Source organism: Musca vetustissima, unplaced genomic scaffold (assembly GCF_032173495.1).
Source record: "Musca vetustissima isolate MV318-11 ecotype Yass unplaced genomic scaffold, APGP_CSIRO_Mvet_v1 utg98651, whole genome shotgun sequence".
NCBI classification, from domain to species: Eukaryota; Metazoa; Arthropoda; class Insecta; order Diptera; family Muscidae; genus Musca; species Musca vetustissima.
The window spans coordinates 14257-39118 of record NW_026888864.1 but is presented as its reverse complement, the minus strand read 5'-3'; the positions used below and the strand labels follow the sequence as shown (position 1 = coordinate 39118).

At 33.8% G+C, this 24862-nt stretch overlaps 2 protein-coding genes across 2 annotated transcripts in view; one reads left to right on the top strand and one right to left on the bottom strand.

Moving 5' to 3' along the window:
* Nucleotides 1-2500, bottom strand: part of LOC133336650 (mucin-2) — a 37452-nt gene extending 34952 nt beyond the window's left edge. The window contains exon 1 of the mRNA XM_061544929.1: nt 2164-2500. Within this exon, the coding sequence (XP_061400913.1) occupies nt 2164-2498 (335 nt within the window). The 5' untranslated portion in view covers nt 2499-2500. The remainder of the gene's footprint in view (nt 1-2163) is intronic.
* An 18595-nt stretch (nt 2501-21095) lies between these two features.
* On the top strand, nt 21096-22217 carry LOC133336649 (gram-negative bacteria-binding protein 3-like). The gene has a single exon (XM_061544928.1). The coding sequence runs from the start codon at nt 21096-21098 to the stop codon at nt 22215-22217; it is 1122 nt and encodes a 373-aa protein (XP_061400912.1).
* The last annotated feature ends 2645 nt before the right edge of the window (nt 22218-24862 follow it).

Here is a 24862-nt window from a genome sequence, read left to right as displayed (position 1 = left end):
TGAATTGAATTTCCAATATCAGTTTCTGCCACAATTTATGATTTCCCAATAAATTAAAAAAAAATACTTAGGTGCCAAACTGGTAGCACCTAATCCATTTAACAATTAATTGCATAGCTTGCAAACAATAATAAATTATTTTATTTTTCGCTTAGAGGGAGCTATAAAATTTTTTTGTATTTGTTGCCGCCTTTGTTGACATTTCATTCGATTTAAGTCGTTTGTATTTTGTTGGTTTCCATTGTGAAACGTTTGATGAATAGAAAAAACAACGACTACTAATCTACATTTTACATAAATCAATATTGAAATCCAGTATTCAGAAAATATAAAATTTTAGTTTATATAAAAAATGGGGAGACAATACATGTTTTGTTTTTTATATAATTTTTTATTATAAACAGTTAAATAAAACTATTTATCACTTTATATGTAAATTAAATAATGAAAGCTCCAATAATAGGGAATTTCACTGAAAATTAGTTATAATGGAGAAATTTATTAAAAAAAATTCCTCAGTACGCTGAGGACTATTTTTCCTATAGGAAAAAAATCCTCAGTACGCTGAGGACTATTTTTCCTATAGGAAAAAATTCCTCAGTACGCTGAAGACTATTTTTCCTATAGGAAAAAATTCCTCAGTACACTGAGGACTCTTTTTCCTATAGGAAAAAATTCCTCAGTACCACTGAGGACTCTTTTTCCTATAGGAAAAAACCACTGAGGACTCTTTTTCCTATAGGAAAAAATTCCTCAGTACCACTGAGGACTCATTTTCCTATAGGAAAAAATTCCTCAGTACCACTGAGGACTCATTTTCCTATAGGAAAAAATTCCTCAGTACCACTGAGGACTCATTTTCCTATAGGAAAAAATTCCTCAGTACCACTGAGGACTCATTTTCCTATAGGAAAAACTTCCTCAGTACCACTGAGGACTCATTTTCCTATAGGAAAAAATTCCTCAGTACCACTGAGGACTCTTTTTCCTATAGGAAAAAATTCCTCAGTACCACTGAGGACTCTTTTTCCTATAGGAAAAAATTCCTCAGTACCACTGAGGACTCTTTTTCCTATAGGAAAAAATTCCTCAGTACCACTGAGGACTCTTTTTCCTATAGGAAAAAATTCCTCAGTACCACTGAGGACTCTTTTTCCTATAGGAAAAAATTCCTCAGTACCACTGAGGACTCTTTTTCCTATAGGAAAAAATTCCTCAGTACCACTGAGGACTCTTTTTCCTATAGGAAAAAATTCCTCAGTACCACTGAGGACTCTTTTTCCTATAGGAAAAAATTCCTCAGTACCACTGAGGACTCTTTTTCCTATAGGAAAAAATTCCTCAGTACCACTGAGGACTCTTTTTCCTATAGGAAAAAATTCCTCAGTACCACTGAGGACTCTTTTTCCTATAGGAAAAAATTCCTCAGTACCACTGAGGACTCTTTTTCCTATAGGAAAAAATTCCTCAGTACCACTGAGGACTCTTTTTCCTATAGGAAAAAATTCCTCAGTACCACTGAGGACTCTTTTTCCTATAGGAAAAAATTCCTCAGTACCACTGAGGACTCTTTTTCCTATAGGAAAAAATTCCTCAGTACCACTGAGGACACTTTTTCCTATAGGAAAAAATTCCTCAGTACCACAGAGGACTCTTTTTCCTATAGGAAAAAATTCCTCAGTACCACAGAGGACTCTTTTTCCTATAGGAAAAAATTCCTCAGTACCACTGAGGACTCTTTTTCCTATAGGAAACAATTCCTCAGTACGCTGAGGAAAAAATTGTTTAACTTTTAGGGATTTTTTTCTACGCCCATGACCTTGACTCTGTATATTTTTATTGCGTATATATTTTTTGTAGCTACAAAAAATCTATCTTCAAAAAATAATATTTATCTCCCAGTTGTTATCTTGTTTTTTTGCTTTAACATTTGTTTGAGATCATTAAATAATATCACATATTTTTCTTGCTGCCATTGTTGTTATTGTTAAAAAATAATGGTATTTTCTTAAGAAATATTTCTCTACAAAAACAAATAAAAATTGCTTTCATTATAATTATATTCGTACGGGGGAAAAACAAATACTAACCCCATTAAATTTTTATGGTCAAAATGATTTTGGGATTTTTTTTCTACGTTCAACAATAATTTTGCGCACTTACATTTCATGATCTCCCCCGGATGACGATGTCGAGGAGGAGATGGATGATGATGGTGATGCAGCAGCAGCCAAATGTATGGTTGTGGTAGTACCATTTGTGGTGATTGTCGATGTTGTTTTATTGGGTTCCAAATTGAAACCCTTATCTTTTTGCACCATATATGAGGGTAGCGTATCAATATAGGCATTTGCCTGATCATTATAGGAGCCAAGTAGTTCACGATATTTCGAATAGACCAAACGTTTCAGTTGAGGATTAGGTGAGGTTGTGGCCACAGATTTTAGCGGTGAAGGGGTTGTGGTGGCCGTGGCACAATGTTGCAGGGTGGCAGCCATAGTTTTATTAATCTCTTTTTAATTACACAGTTAAATAATTTTTTATAAATTTTTGTTGGTAGTCTAGGGTTCACTTTTCACTTTCTTAACTCTTCAAAATTGCAATAGGTCATTCATGTTTACAGCTTGAAAACAATTTTGGAATTTTTTTTAAATTAATTTTCAATTTTTTATTTCAAAATTAAATTGCTTTGAGAAATGGTTTCAACGTCAAGGATTGGACAAGATTTTTTTAATTTTATGAATCATTCAATAAAAATCTCCATCCAAACAAAGGAGATTTCATCAAAGGCCTTCATAATATTCATTATTGTGGATCTCAATATTTTATTCCCTCTTCTACTTCTTTCAAAATGTATTATTGATTTTTCGATCATTGATATGTATGGATGATTATGCAAAAAATACTAAGAGACAATCGGCCAAATTTTTTTTTGGCCTCTGGCAAAGTTTTGAATGGCAAAATAAGACAAGATAATAAAAAACCACAACAATAGCTCGAAACAAAGATGACCCAATAAATTGTAAAATAAAAGTCGAATCAATTCGAAAACCACAACAATAAAATAGTCATTCAAAATCAATACAATTTTTGATGAAGGCAAGGCAAAAGATAAGTCAGAAATATTGGATAGCAGTCTTCCGTCAATAGGGGACTCCTTTTTTTTTTTGGGAAAAAATCCTCAGTACGCTGAGGATTCTTTTTCCTATAAGAAAAAAATCATCAGTACCACTGAGGACTCATTTTCCTATAAGAAAAAAATTTCTCAGTACCACCGAGGGCTCTTTTTTTCTATTGGAAAAAATTCCTTAGCACGCTGGGGACTCTTTTTCCTTTAAGAAAAATTTATCAGCCCTCTTGGGACTCTTTTTTCCTATAAGAAAAAATTCTTCAGCCCGCTGGGGACTGTTTTTTCCTATTGGAAAACATTCCTCACTACGCGGAAGACTATTTTTCTTATTGGTAAAAATCCTTAGGTAGCCGGAAACACTTTTTCCTATAGGAAAAAAATTCCTCAGTACGCTGAGGACTCTTTTTCCTATGGGAAAAAAATTCCTCAATACCACTGAGGACTCTTTTTCCTATAGGAAAAAAATCCTTAATTCATTGAGGACTATTTTTCCTATAGGAAAAAATCCTCAGTACGCCGAGGACTCTTTTTCCTATTGGAAAAAAATTCCAGCCTTCCGGGGACTCTTTTTCCTATAGGAAAAAATTCCTCATTACCACTGAGGACTGTTTTTGCTATAGGAAAAAATTCCTCTGTACTTTGGGGACTCTTTTTCCTATAGGAAAAAATTCCTCAGTTCGCTGAGGACTCTTTTTCCTATAGGAAAAAATTCCTCAGTACCCTTGAGGACTCTTTCCTATAGGAAAAAAATTCTCAGTACCCTTGAGGACTCTTTTTTTATAGGAAAAAAATTCTCATTACCACTGAGGACACTTTTTTCTATAGGAAAAAAGTCCTCAGTACGCTGAGGGCTCTTTTTCCTATAAGAAAAAAATGTTCAGTCATCCTGAGGAAAAAAATCCTCCTATAGGAAAAAATAGCGGTTGACACTTTTTCTTATAATACAAAATATCATTAGTACAACTGAGGAACCCTTCCCTCTTTTAAAGAATTTTGAAATATTTAATTCCCCTCTAAATTCTTGAGAAATCACACCTAATTTTTCGAAATTCCTATGAAATAGTTTCAAAAAAAAAAAAAAAAAAAAAAAAATATTTCGTAATAATTCCAAAGAAACTTCCTGCTAATCAAAGGGTGTGCGGAGAAAGCACACATCATTCTATCTTTGAAATGGAGAACAAAAATACCGATAAAGAAAAAATACAAGGAATAGAAAGAGAGAAGATGAGAAAGGTGAGGGGTTAGGCACGTCGATGCACAAATGGAAAATTTATGTGTGGCAATTATCTGAATACTAATGTGGCTCATATCGAAATGATATAATTCACACATTTTCAACATAATGACAGATACTTGAAATAGCTGAGATGTGTTTTTTCCTCTCCTCCTCCCCCACACACATCACAATTCCTCACCATTCCACCATCTAAGTGCATGGCAGCAGCCTCATCAGCCTGTCTGTCGACCAATCTCTGTGTGTCTTCCCGTTTCTATGGCCAACAAAATGACCATCAATCGATTGATCGCACACCAACAAATCAATACAAATTAGATGAATCATCCGAAAGATCATGTAGTGTCTTCCCAACAATACACCACGAACCCATGACAAATTGACGTGAACACACACATCATCATCATGAACATAATGTTTTGGCTGGGTACCTCCAAAAAATTTAATGGCTGAAATTTTTAATCAAATATTCCGTCACAGTGTCTTGGACTTAGCCTCCACACAATCCATTAAGAAAAAGGTCTAAATGAGTGCTCACTTTAATGGGTGTGAGTGAGAGGCACACACACACACGAATTATGATCGAATGATGAAGACTCGTGGAGAACAATGTAAAAAGTGTTGAGTCAGTTGATATTGACCCCCACGAAATCAAATAAATGAACAGCTGTGCTGGAACAGAATTGAAAACAAAGGCAGCAAAAATTTTATTTCCATTGTTCCTTTAATTGAGAAGGCAAATAGAAGTAATTTAATGCGATACAGTACAACTTCGATTAATCAAATAAGAGGTAGGAGAGAAGAGGGCTTAAGAAAGCCAATCCAGATTTTTTCCTATTGAGGAAGAAGAACATATAGGAAAAAACGTCCTCAGTTAACTGAGGATTTTTCCTATAAGAAAAAGCGTCCTCAATAGACTGAGGATTTTTTTCCAATACGAAAAAGAGTCCTCAGTGGTACCGAGGAATATTTTCCTATAGGAAAAAGAGTACTCAGAAAACTGAAGAATAATAAAAGGAGTCTGTAGGATACTGAGGAATTTTTTCCTATAGGAAAAAAGAGTCCTCAGTGGTACTGAGGAATTTTTTCCTGTAGGAAAAGGAGTCCTCAGTGGTACTGAGGAATTTTTTTCCTATAGGAAAAAGAGTCCTCAGTGGTACTGAGGAATTTTTTTCCTATTGGAAAAAGAGTCCTCAGTGGTACTGAGGATTTTTTTTCCCATAGGAAAAAGAGTCCTCAGTGGTACTGAGGAATTTTTTCCCATAGGAAAAAGAGTCCTCAGTGGTACTGAGGAATTTTTTCCCATAGGAAAAAGAGTCCTCAGTGTTACTGCGGAATTTTTTCCTATAGGAAAAATAGTCCTCAGTGTTACTGCGGAATTTTTTCCTATAGGAAAAAGAGTCCTCAGTGTTACTGAGTAATTTTTTCCTATGGGAAAAAGAGTCCTCAGTGTTACTGAGGAATTTTTTTCCTATTGGAAAAAGAGTCCTCACCGTATTGAGATTTTTTCCTATTGGAAAAAGAGTCCTCATTGGTACTGAGGAATTTTTTCCTATAGGAAAAAGAGTCCTCAGTGGTACAATAGGAAAAAGAGTCCTCAATCTTACTGAGGATTTTTTCCTATAGGAAAAAGAGTCCTCAAAGTTACTGAGGAATTTTTTCCTATAGGAAAAAGAGTCCTCAGTGGTACTGAGGAATTTTTTCATATAGGAAAAAAAGAGTCCTCAGTGGTACTGAGGAATTTTTTCCTATAGGAAAAAGAGTCCTCAGTGGTACTGAGGAATTTTTTCCTATAGGAAAAAGAGTCCTCAGTTGTACTGAGGAATTTTTTCATATAGGAAAAAGAGTCCTCAGTGGTACTGAGGAATTTTTTCCTATCCTCAGTGGTACAGAGGAATTTTTTCCTATAAGAAAAAGAGTCCTCAGTGGTACTGAGGAATTTTTTCCGATAGGAAAAAGCATCCTCAGTGAACTGAGGAATTTTTTCCAATAGGAAAAATAGTCCGCAGTGTTCGGAGGTTTTTTTTCCTATAGGTAAAATAGACCTTAGTGGCCAGAGGAATTTTTTCCTATAGGAAAAAGGGTCCTCAGTGGTACTGAGGAATTTTTTACTATAGGAAAAAGGGTTCTCAGTGGTACTGAGGAATTTTTTCTATAGGAAAAAGAGTCCTCAGTGTTACTGAGGAATTTTCTCCTATAGGAAAAAGAGTCCTCGGTGTTACTGAGGAATTTTTTTCCTATAGGAAAAAGAGTCCTCTGTGTTACTGAGGAATTTTTTTCCTATAGGAAAAAGAGTCCTCAGTCTTAACGAGGATTTTTTTTCGAGGAATTTTTCCTATAGGAAAAAGAGTCCTCAGTGGTACTGAGGATTTTTTTCCTACAGGAGAAAGAGTCTTCATTGGTACAGAGGAATTTTTTCCTATAGGAAAAAGAGTCTTCAGTGGTACAGAGGAATTTTTTCCTATAGGAAAAATAGTCCTCAGTGGTACAGAGGAATTTTTTCCTATAGGAAAAAAAGTCCTGAGAATCTTGAGCAAACTGAGGAAATTTTTCCAATTAGAAAAAGAGTCATTAGCGAAGGATGCCTACAGCAAAAAGAGTCCTAAAGCGGACTGATGAATTTTTGGTGCTTCGACCGAAATAATTTTTAAGTCGTGGATTTTTTAAAAATATTTTTAAGGGGTCTCCAAAAGCGTGTATTTTTTAAAAAATATTTTTTAAGGGTCTCCAAAGGTGTGTATTTTTTAACAAATATTTTTTCATGGGTCTTCAAGACGCGTGTATTTGTTTTAGTACCATTAATCATAAACTCTGTACTTTTCCAATAATTTTCCTTTTGAAAAAAAAAAATTTAATTAATTTTTAAAATATGTATCTGAAAATCATTGACCATAACTCAAAGCAATTTATTTTGTAAATTATTAAAACATTTTAGGAATTCAAACATTTTTTTAATTTCTATTTTTTTTTCAATTAATGTTATCTGTAACAGTTCACAACACAAACCATTTATTATAACAATTTATGGTGTTAAATCAATTAATAATTAAAAAATTCGCACAAACACAAACAATTCATTTAACGTGGCCAGATGTAATTTGTTACAATCAAAAAGGGATGACGGCGGCGTGATGGTTTCAATTAATTAATAATTCAAAAAATAATGGTTTAATAAATTTATTTATTTTTTTATTTTTATATTATTTTGTGTTGGTGTTTTTATTAATTATTATTAATTTATTTTTTTTTTGTTTTGAAAAAAGTCGGATTTGATTACAATTTTTTTGAATATTTTGTTTTTAAATATTTGTTTTAATTTTTTTTTTTTTAATTATTACATTAATTTTTCTAAAAACCTATTTCTCACTTCACTGAAGTCCCGTCACGTCACGAATTATTTTTTTTTTAATTTTATTTTCCGTGCGAAAAAAAAAATTCAAACTCGAATTTAATCTACTCCCGTTTACGATCGCTTGTATATTTGTTTCTGTTTTTAATTTTTCGCACAACTTAAAAAAATTAAATTTTTTGTTGTTTACGCATTGACTGCTCAACGCTTAGTGCGACACCATGGAGACGATCAAAACAATAACTATGAAATGAAAATGTACGTCGACAGACCAGACCGACCATACCAGACAAGACATCAGCAGCAGCAACAACAACAAAAACGATAACAATAATAAAGCCAGCAACAGAGTTGTTGTCAATTCATTTTTATGAATTTTTTTAATGTTGTTGTTGTTGTTATTGTAGTTTTCTTCTCAAGCCACTACAACATCAGACAGTTGGCGCTCCAGCTTGTTGAATTCAGCAGTTGGCTGGTTTGATTGGCTGTCTAGCCTGGCCTGGTCTGGCCAGGCCGGCTGTTTGGCTTGTTGTATGTGATTTTCAAACAAGCATTACAACAAATCTCACTACGAAGCAATGACTTACAAATGTTGTTATTTTTTTTTTGAGGGAAGTCTTAGGGGTAATTTAGAGGACTGTGGTTTGAGAGAGGTCCTTGAAAAATTGTTCTTTCAAAAATCCCCTCCTTGTGGAGACCCTTGAAAAAATATTCTTTAAAAAATCCCCACCTTGTGGAGACCTTTGAAAAAAAAATATTTCTTAAAATATCCCCACCTTGTGGAGACCCTTGAAAAAATATTTTTTAAAAAAATCCCCACCCTGTGGAGCCTTTTGAAAAAATATTCCTTAAAAAATCCCCACCTTGTGGAGACCCTTGAAAAAATATTCTTTAAAAAATCTCCACCTTGTGGAGACCCTTGAAAAAATATTCTTTTAAAAATCCCCAACTTGTGAAGACCCTTGAAAAAATATTCTTTAAAAAATCCACGCCTTGTATGGATGCTTGAAAAAATATTCTTTAAAAAATTCACACCTGCGGAAGACTCTTGGAAAATCATTTTTTTTTGTTTTTTCATTTATTTTCTTCCAACCACTGTTCTCTTCCATCCATCCATCTGGTTTTGTTTTGTATGACACCACACACACACAACAGACATTCAGTTCGACAACATGCTATAAATGGGGGGTTGTATCCGATTCCAAATGTGATGGAAATAAAAATCAAATAAAAATATAATAACCCTCTATGATATCGCACAGTCAGTATATAAATTCGATTTCAAATCCAGCACGAAGTGAAAAAAAATATATATTTTTTAAATCACAGCATAGGTTGGCTGCCTTACAAAGGAGTTACAACCAGTTGCCTAGATACATGGGATGACTAGATGCCTGACTCTGTGCTGCTGACTTGGTGGGTGTCTTGGAGCGGGGTTGTTGCTGGATTGCTGTTCAGTGGAGCCGTCTTGTAGGTTCCACATGTATATCCAACACTGTTACAACATGTATTACTGGCAGACAGGCGTTCAGCAAAATGTACAGAGGCCCCAGCCGACTACTGATAGACACATGCATAAATTCAATTGTTGTTGTTGTTGGTGATTTGTTGGAGTAGTTTTCTGTCTGTCTGTCTGCTGGTGTTGCTTAGGCAGCTTATTGTTCAGTATGACACAGCTGCTGGTTGAATTGCTGTCGAATGGTTAGATGGATGAATGAATTACTAACTGACTGACTAGATGGTTGGTGGGTTGTCTGGGTTGGCTTACTGGCTGGCGGGTTGGCTTGTTTGTCTAGTGGCTGCTGTGTTACATTTCTTGTTGTTGTTGTTGGTTTATTTTCCTACATACATCACACAAATGACCGGTTGATAATTACATGCGGATACAAATGTTTTGGGAGGATAGATGGCGAAGACCCATCCAACATTGAATGACCAGAATGGATTATTGGTTTCACTTTTTTATTTCGAGACCCTTGAAAAAATATTTTTAAGAAATTCACGCCATTTGAGGACTCTTGAAAAAATATTTTTAAAGCATTCACACCCATAAAAGACCCATGAAAAAATATTTTTAGAAAATCCACGCCTTTTATAGAACCTTGTCCTAAACCTTGAAAAAATATTTTTAGAAAATCCACGCCTTGTATAGAACCTTGTCCTGAACCTTGAAAAAATATTTTTAGAAAATCCACGCCTTGTATAGAACCTTGTCCTGAACCTTGAAAAAATATTTTTAGAAAATCCACGCCTTGTATAGAACCTTGTCCTGAACCTTGTAAAATATTTTTAGAAAATCCACGCCTTGTATAGAACCTTGTCCTGAACCTTGAAAAAATATTTTTAGAAAATCCACGCCTTGTATAGAACCTTGTCCTGAACCTTGAAAAAATATTTTTAAAAAATCTACGCCTGTTGAAAACCCCAAAAATCCAAGCCTTGTATAGACCCTTGAAAAAATATCTTAAAAAAAATTCAAGCCTTGTATAGACCCTTGAAAAAATATCTTTAAAAAAATCCAAGCCTTGTATAGACCCTTCTAAAAATATTTTTGTATAGTATAGACCTTGTATAGACCCTTGAAAAAATATTTTTTAAGAAATCCACGCCTGTTGAAGACCACGCCTTGTATAGACCCTTGAAAAAATATTTTTAAGAAATCGACCCTGTTGAAGACCACGCCTTGTATAGACCCTTGAAAAAATATTTTTAAGAAATCCATGCCTGTTGAAGACCCTTGAAAAAATATTTTTAAGAAATCCACGCCTTGTATAGACCCTTGAAAAAATATTTTTAAGAAATCCACGCCTTGTATAGACCCTTGAAATAATATTTTTAAGATATCCACGGCTTGTATGGACCCTTGAAAAAATATTTTTAAGAAATTCACGCCTTGTATAGACCCTTGAAAAAATATTTTTAAGAAATCCACGCCTTGTATAGACCCTTGAAAAAATATTTTTAAGAAGTCCACGCCTGTTGACGACCCTTGAAAAAATATTTTTAGGAAATCCACGCCTGTTGAAGACCCTTGAAAAAAGAAGAAGGCCACGCCTTGTATAGACCCTTGAAAAAATATTTTTAAGAAATCCACGCCTTGTATAGACCCTTGAAAAAATATTTTTAAGAAATCCACGCCTTGTATAGACCCTTGAAAAAATATTTTTAAGAAATCCACGCCTTGTATAGAACCTTGTCCTGAACCTTGAAAAAATATTTTTAAGAAATCCACGCCTGTTGAAGACCCTTAAAAAATATTTGTAAGAAATCCACGCCTTGTATAGATCCTTGAAAAAATATTTTTAAGAAATCCACGCCTTGTATAGACCATTGAAAAAATATTTTTAAGAAATCATCGCCTGTTGAAGACCCTTGAAAAAATATTTTTAGGAAATCCACGCCTGTTGAAGATCCTTGAAAAAATATTTTTAGAAAATTCACGCCTGTTGAAGACCCTTGAAAAAATATTTTTAAGAAATCCACGCCCGTTGAAGATGGTATATCTGGGATTTATTCAATTCTCTATAAATTTCAATGACATTCCAATTATGTCTCCATTTCTTCTTAACCCATTCCATTTTTTGCCCCCAATTTAGAAAGCAATAAATTCGAATAATAAGATCACAAGTCATCATTTTGGACTTTCGAAGTCCTCGGCGTCGTCATCGCTGTCATTACCGAATGATTTGCCAAAAACAGAGTTCACAAAAGTGCCAATTTAACGCCCCAAAAGCGTTTTATTTTGGCGTTAATTAATTTCCCCCCACAGTCAAAAAGAAATGAAAACAGAAAAAACGACAACAACACAAAAATTCCTGAGATAATCATTTAATTTTTTTGAGATATAAAAAATAACAACAACACACAAAAATTCGAAATGATAACGGAGACAAAAAATATTCAAAGATTAGCGTAGACGAAAAAATAATAATAATTACAAGCGTAGCAAACAAATCATGAGAAGATGAGCAGAGAAAGATAATAAATGATATCATAGGTAACAGCAATATGTGAAAAAATAATAAAAAAATATATGTGATAAGAAAATAAACAAATTAAAAAGTGATAAAAAACGGTGAAGTTTTCTGGGGGTCAATTGGATCAAATATTTTTTTTAAATAGAATCCTCAGAGACACAAGGAAAAATTGTGATAGAAAATAGCACAAATCCTAAAAAAATTCAAATAGAATATTGGTACCATCGCTCAAAATAAAATACATTGAGGTAAAGTCTACAGGACCATCCAAAATCAGGGATATTTTCCTGAGGCCACTCAACTCCAACGATTGTAAAATTAAGTCTTCAGACACTCAAGGAAAATTGTAAGAGACTTTTAGGGGCCATTAGTCGACTATCGTCTCTTTAGGATCATCTACCCTCAGTTAGTAATCTCTAAGACAAATTAATTGTGTCCTCTGAAGTAAGCGGTAAATATAGGTACGATTTTTTGGGGACAGTCGACTTGGGGAAAAATGTTATTGATATAGAAATCATAAGACGATCAGAATCAGAACCATTTAAATTTTCCGTATTTCAGCCATGAGTGGCAACTAAAAACATTACCCTCTATATCCATCTTTGCACTACCAGTGGCATCTGCATCCATATCTCTACCAATTCCACATACATATAATCCATTATCCGCCAATAAATGTCTCAATTATTCACTTATGTATTTTTATGTGGCTGTGCGTAATTGACTCACTTGTCTTTCAATACGACAATAACTGTCAATTGGATATGTTCATATATTTCTTTTTTTAATGTCTGTCAAATCATCCATTCACTCACATCTATTTGACTAAGTTGCTAATTTAATCTGTGATTGATCATCAATTATCATTAAATAGATCACTTCAACATGTTCCGAACGAAAATGAAAACATTGCAATTGAAATCGAAATGGAAATGAGAAAAAAATGGATGCTCAGTGATGAGTAAAAATAATGCAGTAAAATGGAAACATTTGCAAAGAAAATATAGAAGAGGAAAAAATGTATTAAAATTAACCAAAGGATTAAAGACAATTAAGAGGTAATTTGAAGTAGTTTAAAAAATCCACTCCTAATGGCCTTCTAACATCCTCCAAAAGTGGTTTAAGAAATCCACGCAATGTTCTCCTTAATCCTCCACAAAATTTAGAAGATATCCACCCCTAATGTCCTCTTAATCTTCTCCACATCCACGCATAACGGCCTCCTAACTTTCTCCAAAATTTTTTTTAAAAAATCTACGTCTAATGGTCTCTTAAGTCTTAACGTCCTCCAAAAATTGTTTATGAAATCCACGCCTTATAGTCTCTTAGCTTTCTCCAAAAAAAAATTAAAAAAACCATGACTAATGACCCCAACCTCCTTCAAAAATTGTTTAAAAAGCCCAAACCTAATGTCTTCTTAAACTCCTTCAAAAATTGTTTAAAAAATCTACGCCTAATGGCCTCATTACCTTCTTCAAAAATTGTTTAAAATACCTCGCCTAATAGTTTCTTAACCTTCCCAAAAATTGTTTAAAAAAACCACGCCTAATTGCCTTTTAAAATTCTACAAAATTTTTTAATAAATCTACACTTAATGACCTCCTAATCTTCTCCAAAAATAGCTTGAAGAGAACGGAACGGAATATGACACCAAAATACTAAGGAAATAATGTTAGGGTTAGAAAATAATAATATTTTTAGGAACCTAAAGCAAAAATGCAAGTCTTTATTGACTATTAGGTTAGACCTCAAAGATCACCACTTTCAAAGGTTCCTCAATGGAACGGCCTCGAAGGCCGATATTTTGAATTCTTAGATCTGAAATGCAGTTAAGTTAAAACGATTGTAAAAAATATTTCTTTTCGAGAGAATATCTTACTTGAGTTGAAAGGGAAAATTTGACTTTAAAATACCAAGGAAATAATGATAAGATCAGAATTGTTTTTAGAACCAATAGCAAAAAATCCAGGTGTAAGTAATGCAAAAGTCTCTATTCACAATTAACTAGCCTCAACGTTACTATATAATATGTGTTGACATTCCTCAAGACCACTGCTTGCCAACAGCTGTCTCAAAGTTAAAGTAGACTTAAAATATCTCTACCGAGTATATTTGAGATTAGTAGGGCTTAAAGGCCACTATTTTCGAGTAAGGCATTCACTTACTTTTAAGTAAAAGCCTTTAAAGTTCTTTCTTGGCGATTAGATCAGGCCCCAAAGATCAGAACTTTCGAGGATCCTTAAAGGGCACAATTTTCGAGCTGGCCTCGATTCGAGTGAAGGGATATAAATGTCTGGATTAGCTCATTTCAAAGATCAAAACTTTTGGTCTCAAAGGCCGTTATTTTAAATTTCCAGACCTGAAATGCAGCTAAGTTAAAACTACTGTAACAAATATTTCTTCTTTGAGTTGAACTGAAAAATTTGTCTCTAATATTCCAAGGAATTAAATGTCTCTAATTTATAGTAGTTGATCTTTACTTTCGAGTGAAGGCATTTAAAAGTCTCGATTAGCTGACCTCAAAAATCACTACTTTCGAGAAACTGGCTTCAAAGTCCGCAACGGGCTCCCAAGTATAACTACTTTAAATTCTCAGAGCAGAAATCTCAAAGGCCCCAGTTTGTCAATATCTGGAAACCTTTTCCTAGGATATGGTTAGATATTTTCAAAGTTATAAAAATATACATTCTTTAGATGTATCATCTGAGAATTCATCATTGAAAACGACTGACGGAAAGAGAAAAAGGGGAATGGGTGTTTAACCATTGACGCTCAGTTACGGCAGCGTATATGGCTAAGCATACCTGATCTAAAGTCTAGGCATCGTCAATAATTTAAATAAGGATAATAAGGATTTAATAGCTCCATAAGACGAGCAGAACATCGTCCTCATTTATATTAAATAGAAAATCTCATTGTCCCTTGGTCACAAAATTTGTTTGGGCACTTAGAGACAAAATTTATATATGAGTCATGCAGCTATGTTAAAATTACTTAAAAACTATTCTTTGTGAGTGAAAATATAGGTACTCTTATGAAACAATGGCAGGTTTCAATGACTCCCTTGACTAGAAGATTTTTTGGTACATTTTGACAAAATACAGTTAGGAGTTATGCAGCTAAGTTAAAATTCCTACAAAACATAATTTGCGGAAAAAATATAGATGCGATAATGATACAATAGTAAATTAAAAATGATACTTTAACTAACGCTTTATTTTGAGCACCCTGAGAAAAAATGCAGTTAGCAGTAATGCAGCTAAGTTTAAATGTTTGCAAATCTATTTTTTGTAAAAGGAAAATAGAAAAAAAGGAAAAAGAAAAATAGACAATTTTACGAAACAATGGAAAATTCCAATGACACTCTTGGTCAGATACTTATTTTGGTCACTGCGAGACAAAAAGCAGTTATGAGTAATGCAAATAAGTTAAACTTTCTACAAAACTATTGGGTTTATAAAATAAAAAAATTGGCGCTTTTAGGAAACATTGGAAAATTCTAATGACTTTCTTGGCCAGAAACTTTTTTGGGCATCTTGAGACAAAATTCAGTTAGCCGTAATGCAGCTAAGTTAAAATATTTGCCAATTTTTTGTTTGTAAGGGGAAAATAGTTACTTCTAGGAAACAATTGAAGCTTTAAAATTCCCTGGCCTAGAAACATTGTTTGGCCACTACGCGAAAAAATCCGCTTATGTGTAATGCAGCTAAGTGAAATTTACTTTCATAACGTTGTCTGGGCAGAAAAATTTAGCTATTTTTATTAATTCAATTCAATTTATTTTCATAAACGAGAATCTAGCCCAAAGGGCCTAGAGCGATTCAAAAAACAACAAAAATAGACTGCTCCAAAATAATTAGGCAAGGAAAATAATACTTCGAATTCGAATAATACAATGAACATAAAGCAAACCTTAGGAACTTCTGTATACATAGGACTACAAGTGATCTGTTGACGAAATAGTTATTTATTTTTTTTTTTTTTTTGGTAAATTTGTCACACTATTACATCCGATTTCTCATCGATTTCCCAGGCCAACTTAAATTTTGCTATATGATTCATGAATTGTTTTGGCCTGGCATAATAATAATAATGATTTTGGTGTGTGAGAATTTTGTAATTTTTTTTCTGCCGAATATCGATTGCAACAAAATTTGTTGGCCTATTCAAGACCATTTATACATATGTATAATAAATATATATACGGGTATGAGTCATATACGTATACAATGAACTTTGTTGTGTGCCTTGGGGTTTCTTGCACCAGCCGTAATATTAATGCTGTTGTGCGTTCGTTGGTATATTAAAGGCATTAATTTTCATAAAATTATAGTTGTTGTTGTTTTTTTTTCTCCTAAAATCCCAAAAATATAGATGAGCAAATCAAAAACAAAATATAACCAACAACAAAAAATTCTAAATTGCGTGTTTTGGATTTAGTTAAATTAATTTATGCGTGAAAAGGTTTGTTGTTTGTTTTCCGGCAAGCAGGCAAAAAAAAAAAACATTGAAAATTTTGAAAACAAAAAGAGATTTTCCACAGCAGCAACAACATATGGTCTATGTTTATGTCTACGTCATTCGGACCTGTGGCGTGTGTGTATCATTTTTTATTGTCTGTCTGTCCGTAAATTTCATTTCTTATTGTATACTGAGAATTATAATAAGAAAATTTATTATAATTTATTTGCATTAAAAATAAGTTCTGTTTTTTTCTCTTTGGTTTGTGGTCTGCGATATTTTTTCTTTTTAATTCTTTTTTAATAAAAATCCACGCACATGCTAAAATGTTGCCGTTGATTTCCCTATCACAACTGGTCCGCCTCTTCCCTTTTTTGTTGCTGTTGTTTTTTTTTCTTCATTTCTTGGCATGTAGTGGCGGCACTAGGTCTTTGGCGACCTTGAGTATATATTTTTTTATATTTAATATAAAACATTAACATATTTTTCTGATCTTTATACTCAAGTGTGACAGTTGGAAAAAAAAATGTAAAAAAAATAAACAGATTCAGATGATAATCGAATTTGTTGAAAAAGTTCATAAATCAATGGAAATTTTGCACAGGAAAATTAGATTGACCCTTGAGTGAGGCCATGAACTGCAAAAAATTTGTTGGGGTGATGTTAAATATATAGCAAAAATAACAGATTTCTAAAATACAAAATCTTTTTTTTTTCGTGTTCCTGAACGAACTCCAATCGGATTTTCCGATATTCGAAAAATTACATATGTCTTATGTGGGAGAAAATATTAATAAATATACCATTAGAGAACCCTATCGCCAAGTAGCCGGACCAAAAGCTCCCTAATTCATATAACGGTCTTAAACGTTCTGCCATTCTTAGGCCTCTATCGTAAAGATTTAAAGGCAGGCCTATGGCTTCAAATATTTAAATAATACCATTAGTATCAGACATTTTTCATATGATATAGCCTTAAACGTTCAGCCATTCTGAGGCCTCTATCGCAGAGTAGCAAGATTTAAAGGCAGGCCTCCAGTGGCTGATCTCAGAGGTATCTTTAAACTGTACAGTTTTTCAAGGCCCCAGAAAAGGTCTCTACTTTTGAGTGGAGTCGAAATAGTTGGACTCAAAGGCCACTACCTTCAATTGGCAGGCCTCAAAAATCTCTACTTTAAAGTAGTTAGCCTCCAAGGCCTCAGTCTTCTAATAGCTTTCCTCACAAGTCTCTACTTCTTGTGTAGATGGCGCCCAAATGCTTCTAATTTATAGGAGTTGGTATCAAAGGCTGCTCTATTTTAGTACAGTAGATATTGGATACTAGAAACTCAAAAAAAGTCGGAAATTTATTTCTTATAAGCGTTTTTTTTCTTATATGGAATTATCGGATATAAGAAAGTATAAGCTCGGTGCTTTTGATAATCTTTCTTATATGCGATTTTTTCTTATATGCGATGTGCTTATATCCGATATCTACTGTATTTGGCATCTGCCTCCTTACAGTCTTTCCTCTTGAGGAGTTGGACTCGAAGAACACTAATCTTAAATACTTTTGCGAAAGGACCTCGGTTTGCAAATTATTAGCCCCTAAGGTAAGGTGGCCCTGCAGACCTCGTGTTTTGAGTAGCTGGCCCCAGACATTTAATTTCATGTTGCTAGTCTCAAATATCTATATGAGAGCTTAACTGATCTTAACGGGCATTATTGTTGATTAGATGGATTCGAAGTTTCCTGTTTCCTGTCGATTGAATGGCTGACTTTTAAAGGTCGTCTCTATTTGCGATTAGCTGACTCAAAATACCACTATTTTCCAGTAGTCCGTCCATGAGGTCACACTTTCAAGTAGCAACCATCAAAAACCGCTACATTCAAGGAGCCGGCTTCCAAGTGCCACTGATGTTAATTCCCTGACCTGAAAGACTATTACTTTCGAGTGATAGGTCTCAAGGGTTTCTATTTTTGATTTTCAGTCTTCACTATTCTCATAAAAGACCAGGAGACCTTCTCATAGAAAATCAATAGATCTCTTCATAATAGTCAATAAAAAAACCTTTTTTATAGGCCATAAATTAAGACCTCTTTCATAGGACCTCGAGTTCTTCTCATAGAATGCCAAGGGATCTTCATCTCATAGAAATAGAAGCGGACTAGAAGAGTTCTTCTGAAAGAAGCTCGGGAGGTATTTTTCATAGACTACAAGGAGGTTTTTTCAAAGGATGACCAGAACCTCTTATGATAGAACTTCAGGAGGTCTTCTCATATAAGCCTAACTTCTCAATGTAGCTCACAAAAATGAATTTTGCATAGAAGGCCAAGGGATATACTTTTCCTATACAGGGATATACTTTTCCTATACAGGGATATACTTTTCCTATACAGGGATATACTTTTCCTATATTTTTCTAGAAGGTTAAGAGATCTTCTCATAGAACATCAATATGATTTTCCATTGAAGACCAGGAGTTCTTTCCATTGCTTAGCAAGAGGTCCTCTCAGAGAAGATCTGCTCTAACCTGGATTTTTTTCGAGACCACCTAGGCGTAGATTTTTTTAAAGAAAAATTTTTCATGGATTTTTGAAAAGAAAATATGGTTCTATTTTTAGCAAATATTTCTCAAGCCCCATTATAAAAATATTTTTTCAAGGGTTCGAAATTTTTTTAAAATTTTTTTTGAAGCCCCTGCATATGCCTAGATTAAAAAAAATTAGATTTTTTTTAATATTTTGTTTAGGTTTTCCCTATAAATTTTCATAAATTAAAATAATTTAATTTTTCCCTCTCAATATTTTCAGATATGCTAACCTCTCCTGCCACCCACTCATCCAACTACAAACGAATTTCAGGTTTTGTAATGCAGAAGCATCGGTAAGTCCATATATCGCATATCATAAAATCGAAACTAATATCCATTCAACAAAGTGTTAAATTAAGACACCCTCCACACTCAGCCACACACACACACATACATACATCTAAAATATGTTTTATGTTACAACATTTACATAAAGGCGTACAACGACCGCCTGGGATCTTGAAAAATAGTTGGTGGTAAACCGCAAACGTTTAACTAAAAACACTTGACGTGATGCTGGTGTTGGTGTGGTGGAGCTGACTCCATGGCTGGCACACAATTCAATTACAATGTTTTTGTAATTTACAATTGAGGTCAACATTGGTAGGAGCATCATTATACAGAGCAGACAGCCATGAGGGTGGTCGGTCGGTGGCATCACGGCCAATATGTGGATGATCTGTTTTTTGTTGTTTTTTTGTAGTATGGTTGAAGGTGTAAATTTTTTGTAAAGGGAAACTTAAAGAGAAGGCCTGGTTTTCTTGGGAAAATTTGTAATTTGGAAATTAATTTTTAATTTATTTTTAAAAACACTCGAATTAAGTCATTTACTTGAAGGTCGCTGTTTTGGGTGGGGCTATGCGGGTGCCTTGTTAATTTTTTGGGGGAAATTTTAAAATTGTTTTTTGTTTTTTTCAAGAGCCTATGAAGTCATCATTTTCACTCCATATTTTTCCCCCAAACTGTAATTAATTATCCATATCTCAACTAATAGAGTAGTCTCAAGGTTTTGTTTTTTTTTAAGTTTTGGAAAACATATTCAAAATTATTTCCCATGCCTGCATTTCTATGCAATTTGTTTTGGCTTGTCTTGACAGTGGTGTCAATAAACAAATAGCCTAGCCATGTTGTGGTTGCTTTGTTGTTTGTTTAAATAGTTCATTGTTTCATAATTATTGTGAACATATTTCATAAAGAGATGACAAAAGGGGCATTCAACTTGAAACATTTCCATACATTTTCCATGACGTGGATTTTAAAATAATATTTGGCGTGGATTTTTTATAAATTATTTTTTATGAGATCCTCACAAGGCGTGAATTTTTTAAAAATTATTTTTATGCGATCCTCACAAGGCGTGAATTTTTATAAATTATTTTTTATGGGATCTTCACAAGGCGTGAATTTTTTATAAATTATTTTTTTTGGGATCCTTATAAATTTTTTAAAAATTTTTTTTGGGATCTTCACAAGGCGTGGATTTTTTAAAAATTATTTTTTATGGGATCCTCACAAGGCGTGGATTTTTTAAAAATTATTTTTTATGGGATCCTTACAAGGCGTGGATTTTTTAAAAATTATTTTTTATGGGATCCTTACAAGGCGTGGATTTTTTAAAAATTATTTTTTATGGGATCCTCACAAGGCGTGAATTTTTTAACAATTATTTTTTATGGGATCCTCACAAGGCGTGAATTTTTTAAAAATTATTTTTTATGGGATCCTCACATGGGGTGAGGAGTGCACGAATAGCCAGATTTCTACGAATTTTAAAATTCTGTAGAATTTCTGGATTTCAATTAATAATAATTCTGATTCTTAAAAGTCCCATTACGGCACGTACCCGCTGACATCACCTGAGGATCACCTTCTCTTTGATGTGACAAATTTTTTAATTTATTTAAATAATAAAGAAAATCTGAATTTCAATGCCTTCATGAGGTGGTAAGAGGAGAATGGGGGAATTGACATTTTTTTAGAGGTAAATAAAATTTGTTTTAATGTCTGTTCGGCCTATGGATAGCCCTGCCTTTTTGATTATGAAGGAAAGAGGTATCCACATTGTGAATTTGGAAGGCCAAATTGAATTAGAATAAATACAATTTAGTTTTTTTTTCCTAGAAAATATAAGTTGTGTGCCTATTTTGATTTATACTGAGCCTACACCTTAGCCGACAAACCCTCTCTGACCCGAAGAAAAGTAAAAAAAATAATTTTTCACAGCCATTGCTTTGAATATATCAGTGAATGGTTGCAATGGCTGAGAGAACGACTGGGTGGATCTCTTAAATATTTGAGCTGCAATGCCTAGCCTTAGTATTCAAACAAGACCATCTATCCATATCCGACGTACAATCCTTTCGCCGGCAATATGGCCAAAATTATATATTTCCTATTAGCCATGCTGTGCTATGGGGTGGTGATGGCAATTCCATCAACATTGCCTCAGGATTGTGAGGGATGGATTAAAGTGGAGGTTAATGAATCCGAGTGGAGTGGCTGTAACAAATCAATCATCACGGTGAATGGTATACCCACCACGTCTTGTGCCGGTGAATTAATTTTCAATGAAGACTTCGATGGCGATACTTTGGATCCAAAAAAATGGACAGCTCAAAATCGCTTCCCCTCTTCTCCAACCAATGAATTTAATATATATCTTGATGATGTGAAGGATGTCCTCCAGCTTAAGAATGGCCTGGTTCGTATCAAACCGAAGCTAACGGTGGAACATTTGAAAATGATAGATACCGAAGGAGCCACATTAGATTTGGGACCACATGGTACTAGTCCACGACATAGGGGTGAATGTTCATTTACTCCAGAGGGCTTGAATAAAATACCACCCTACATTTCGGCTCACTTTACAACTAAATATAAATTTTCATTTAAATATGGCCGAATTGAGGTGCGAGCCAAAATGCCCCAAGCCATGTGGGTATATCCTCAATTGTGGTTGCACTCCACCTATTATGATCTCGGTCAAATACGTATTGCCCAGGCACGAAATGATGGATCAAATACAGATTTAATTACCGGACTAGTGTTACACGATCATCCAGATTTGCATTCGCTTTTCCTGTGTGTTAATCGGACACGGGGGAATTTATTCGATGACTTCCATATCTATGAAATGTTGTGGACCCCAGATGTGATTACCTTTTCCCTAGACAATGTGGAATATTGTCGACATGAAGTCAATAGCGAGGCGGAGGCTTTTCATAATCTGAATTCTTGGTCTAAACTATATGATCGCCATGTATTGGAATTTTGGGGCAAATGGGCACCATTCGATCAGGAAATTTATCTGTTGGTGGGTGAGGAAATTGGCGGTTTAAGAGAATTTCATGATGGCTATTGGTCGCAAGAGAAACCAAGGCAAAATACCGATGCGCGTGCAATGTTTACTTTCGGTAATGCGCTGCGTAATAACTCAAAGTGGATGGATCGTGCCGCATTTGAAATCGATTATATTAAGGTGTATGCTGTGTAAAATTAAAATAAAATTAATATGAATTTTTTAAAAATAAAAAAAATAATTTTTAAAAAATCCACGCCTTGTGTAGATGCCTAAAAATAATTTTTAAAAAATCCACGCCTTGTGTAGATGCCTAAAAATAATTTTTAAAAAAATCCACGCCTTGTGTAGATGCCTAAAAATAATTTTTAAAAAAATCCACGCCTTGTGTAGATGCCTAAAAATAATTTTTAAAAAAAATCCACGCCTTGTGTAGATGCCTAAAAATAATTTTTAAAAAAATCCACGCCTTGTGTAGATGCCTAAAAATAATTTTTAAAAAAATCCACGCCTTGTGTAGATGCCTAAAAATAATTTTTAAAAAAATCCACGCCTTGTGTAGATGCCTAAAAATAATTTTTAAAAAAATCCACGCCTTGTGTAGATGCCTAAAAATAATTTTTAAAAAATCCACGCCTTGTGTAGATGCCTAAAAATAATTTTTAAAAAAATCCACGCCTTGTGTAGATGCCTAAAAATAATTTTTAAAAAAATCCACGCCTTGTGTAGATGCCTAAAAATAATTTTTAAAAAAATCCACGCCTTGTGTAGATGCCTAAAAATAATTTTTAAAAAAATCCACGCCTTGTGTAGATGCCTAAAAATAATTTTTAAAAAAATCCACGCCTTGTGTAGATGCCTAAAAATAATTTTTAAAAAAACCCACTCCTTGTGTAGATGCCTAAAAATAATTTTTAAAAAAATCCACGCCTTGTGTAGATGCCTAAAAATAATTTTTAAAAAAATCCACGCCTTGTGTAGATGCCTAAAAATAATTTTTAAAAAAATCCACGCTTTGTGTAGATGCCTAAAAATAATTTTTAAAAAAATCCACGCCTTGTGTAGATGCCTAAAAATAATTTTTAAAAAAATCCACGCCTTGTGTAGATGCCTAAAAATTTAAATTTAAAAATCCAAAATTTTGTTTTGTTCTGCATTCCTGACCTAGGCTAATCCGGCTTCAATACTTCCTCTTCCCGACTACCAGCTGGTCCATTTTATGTAAAGTTTTGAAAAACCTATTTTTTTTGCAATAATTTCATCATTTATCATAAATTCTTTCGTAATCGTTTAAACCGCATCAGCGAACAGACGGTAGTGGCATCGTAGCTCCGAAGTAGCCCCAGTTATCATTTAACCGGAGACTTCCATTCGCTTTGGTTATGTTTTATGAGGGCAGCAGCGGCATTTAATAATATTTTAAGCTCATAAAATTTGCCGACTTCTTTTAAACGCTTGCCAGACAAAAAAATATAAAGCAGATTTTTCGGTTTTACTTTCACTCTCTTGAAATGAAGATCATCTGAAGAAGAAATAAAAAAATCGTGGATGGTAGTCTTGAAGAGGTAGCACAGCATCCATTGAAGTTGAATTCGAAGTGGTTTAAGTTCGAGGTACTCTGCTGGTTAGGCAATGCGACGCTTGGGGTATTGGCAGCACTTATGGCCATCAGACAAAAAAACATCGAGGTATTAACGAGTTTACTTTTGTTGTTGTTGTTGCTGCTGTTGTTGTTGTTGTTTGCCAAATTACCTTAATAAAGATGAAATATAATGGCATTAAAGGGATTTTGATGTGAGGCTTTTGTGGTTCGTCAGCAGACAAAAAATTGCTGCCACACAAAGAAATGGGAATTTTGCGTAAAAGGGAATTTATGACCAAATTAATTTTTTTGAAGATGTCTTGGAAGTAATTTTGTTGTTTTTTTTTTTGAAGTGTGTATTGTATAATAATCGTTCAAATGAAAATTAATAATTAATTTAGTGCAAATTTTTATTTTAATTTTTAATTGCCAGCCACAGAGCAGAAAAAGAAACCCTCAATGCCAAAGGCTTAATCATCAGGAAATAAAGAAAGACACAGTCACATAACATGTGTGTCGTTACTTCAAGCCACAACTGCAATAATTTTAGTTGTGATCCAACTCCAGCCCCTACACCCCAACCCCTCCTCTTGCTATTCCCACATAGAGAAAAGATTTATGAGCTGATTTGCAAGTAGTATTTTTTTTAATTTTATTTGTCAACAACATGTGTTGTCTTTACAATAAACAATTGTTTTGTTGTTGCTGCTGATATTCCCATCATCATTGTTTTCTTTCTTTTTTTTTGTGGTTCGCAGATTTGTTTTTTTTTCGAACAAAAATATTTCACACTTGATTTCCAGCAATGTCAATGTCATTATTCGATTCTGTCGGATTTTATGCGCCATCCTCCTCAAAAAAAAAAAAAAAAAAAAAAACAACACCACCAGTCAGCCATAGCCAGACATTTTGGGGTGGGGGACAGACGCCTGAGATCCCCAATGATCTTGGAAATTGCCTTGCGCATGCATGACTCCAAGCAAGAATGTAATGCATCAAAATGTCATAAAAATCTAAATATTTATTTAAGGCTTAAAAAAATTCCATAAAATGGTTAAGTGGAAGCTTAAAAAAAACAACAACAACAACAAATAAAAAAATATTTTGAAAACAATTTTTGTAAGAAGAATATGTCTTTTGTATCACTTCACTATTGGGACCTTGTAAAAAAATTAAAGAAAGTTGTTGATGCCTTAAAAATATTTTTTAAAAAATCCACGCCTTGTGAGGATCGAGCCTTGTGGAGACTCGATAAAAA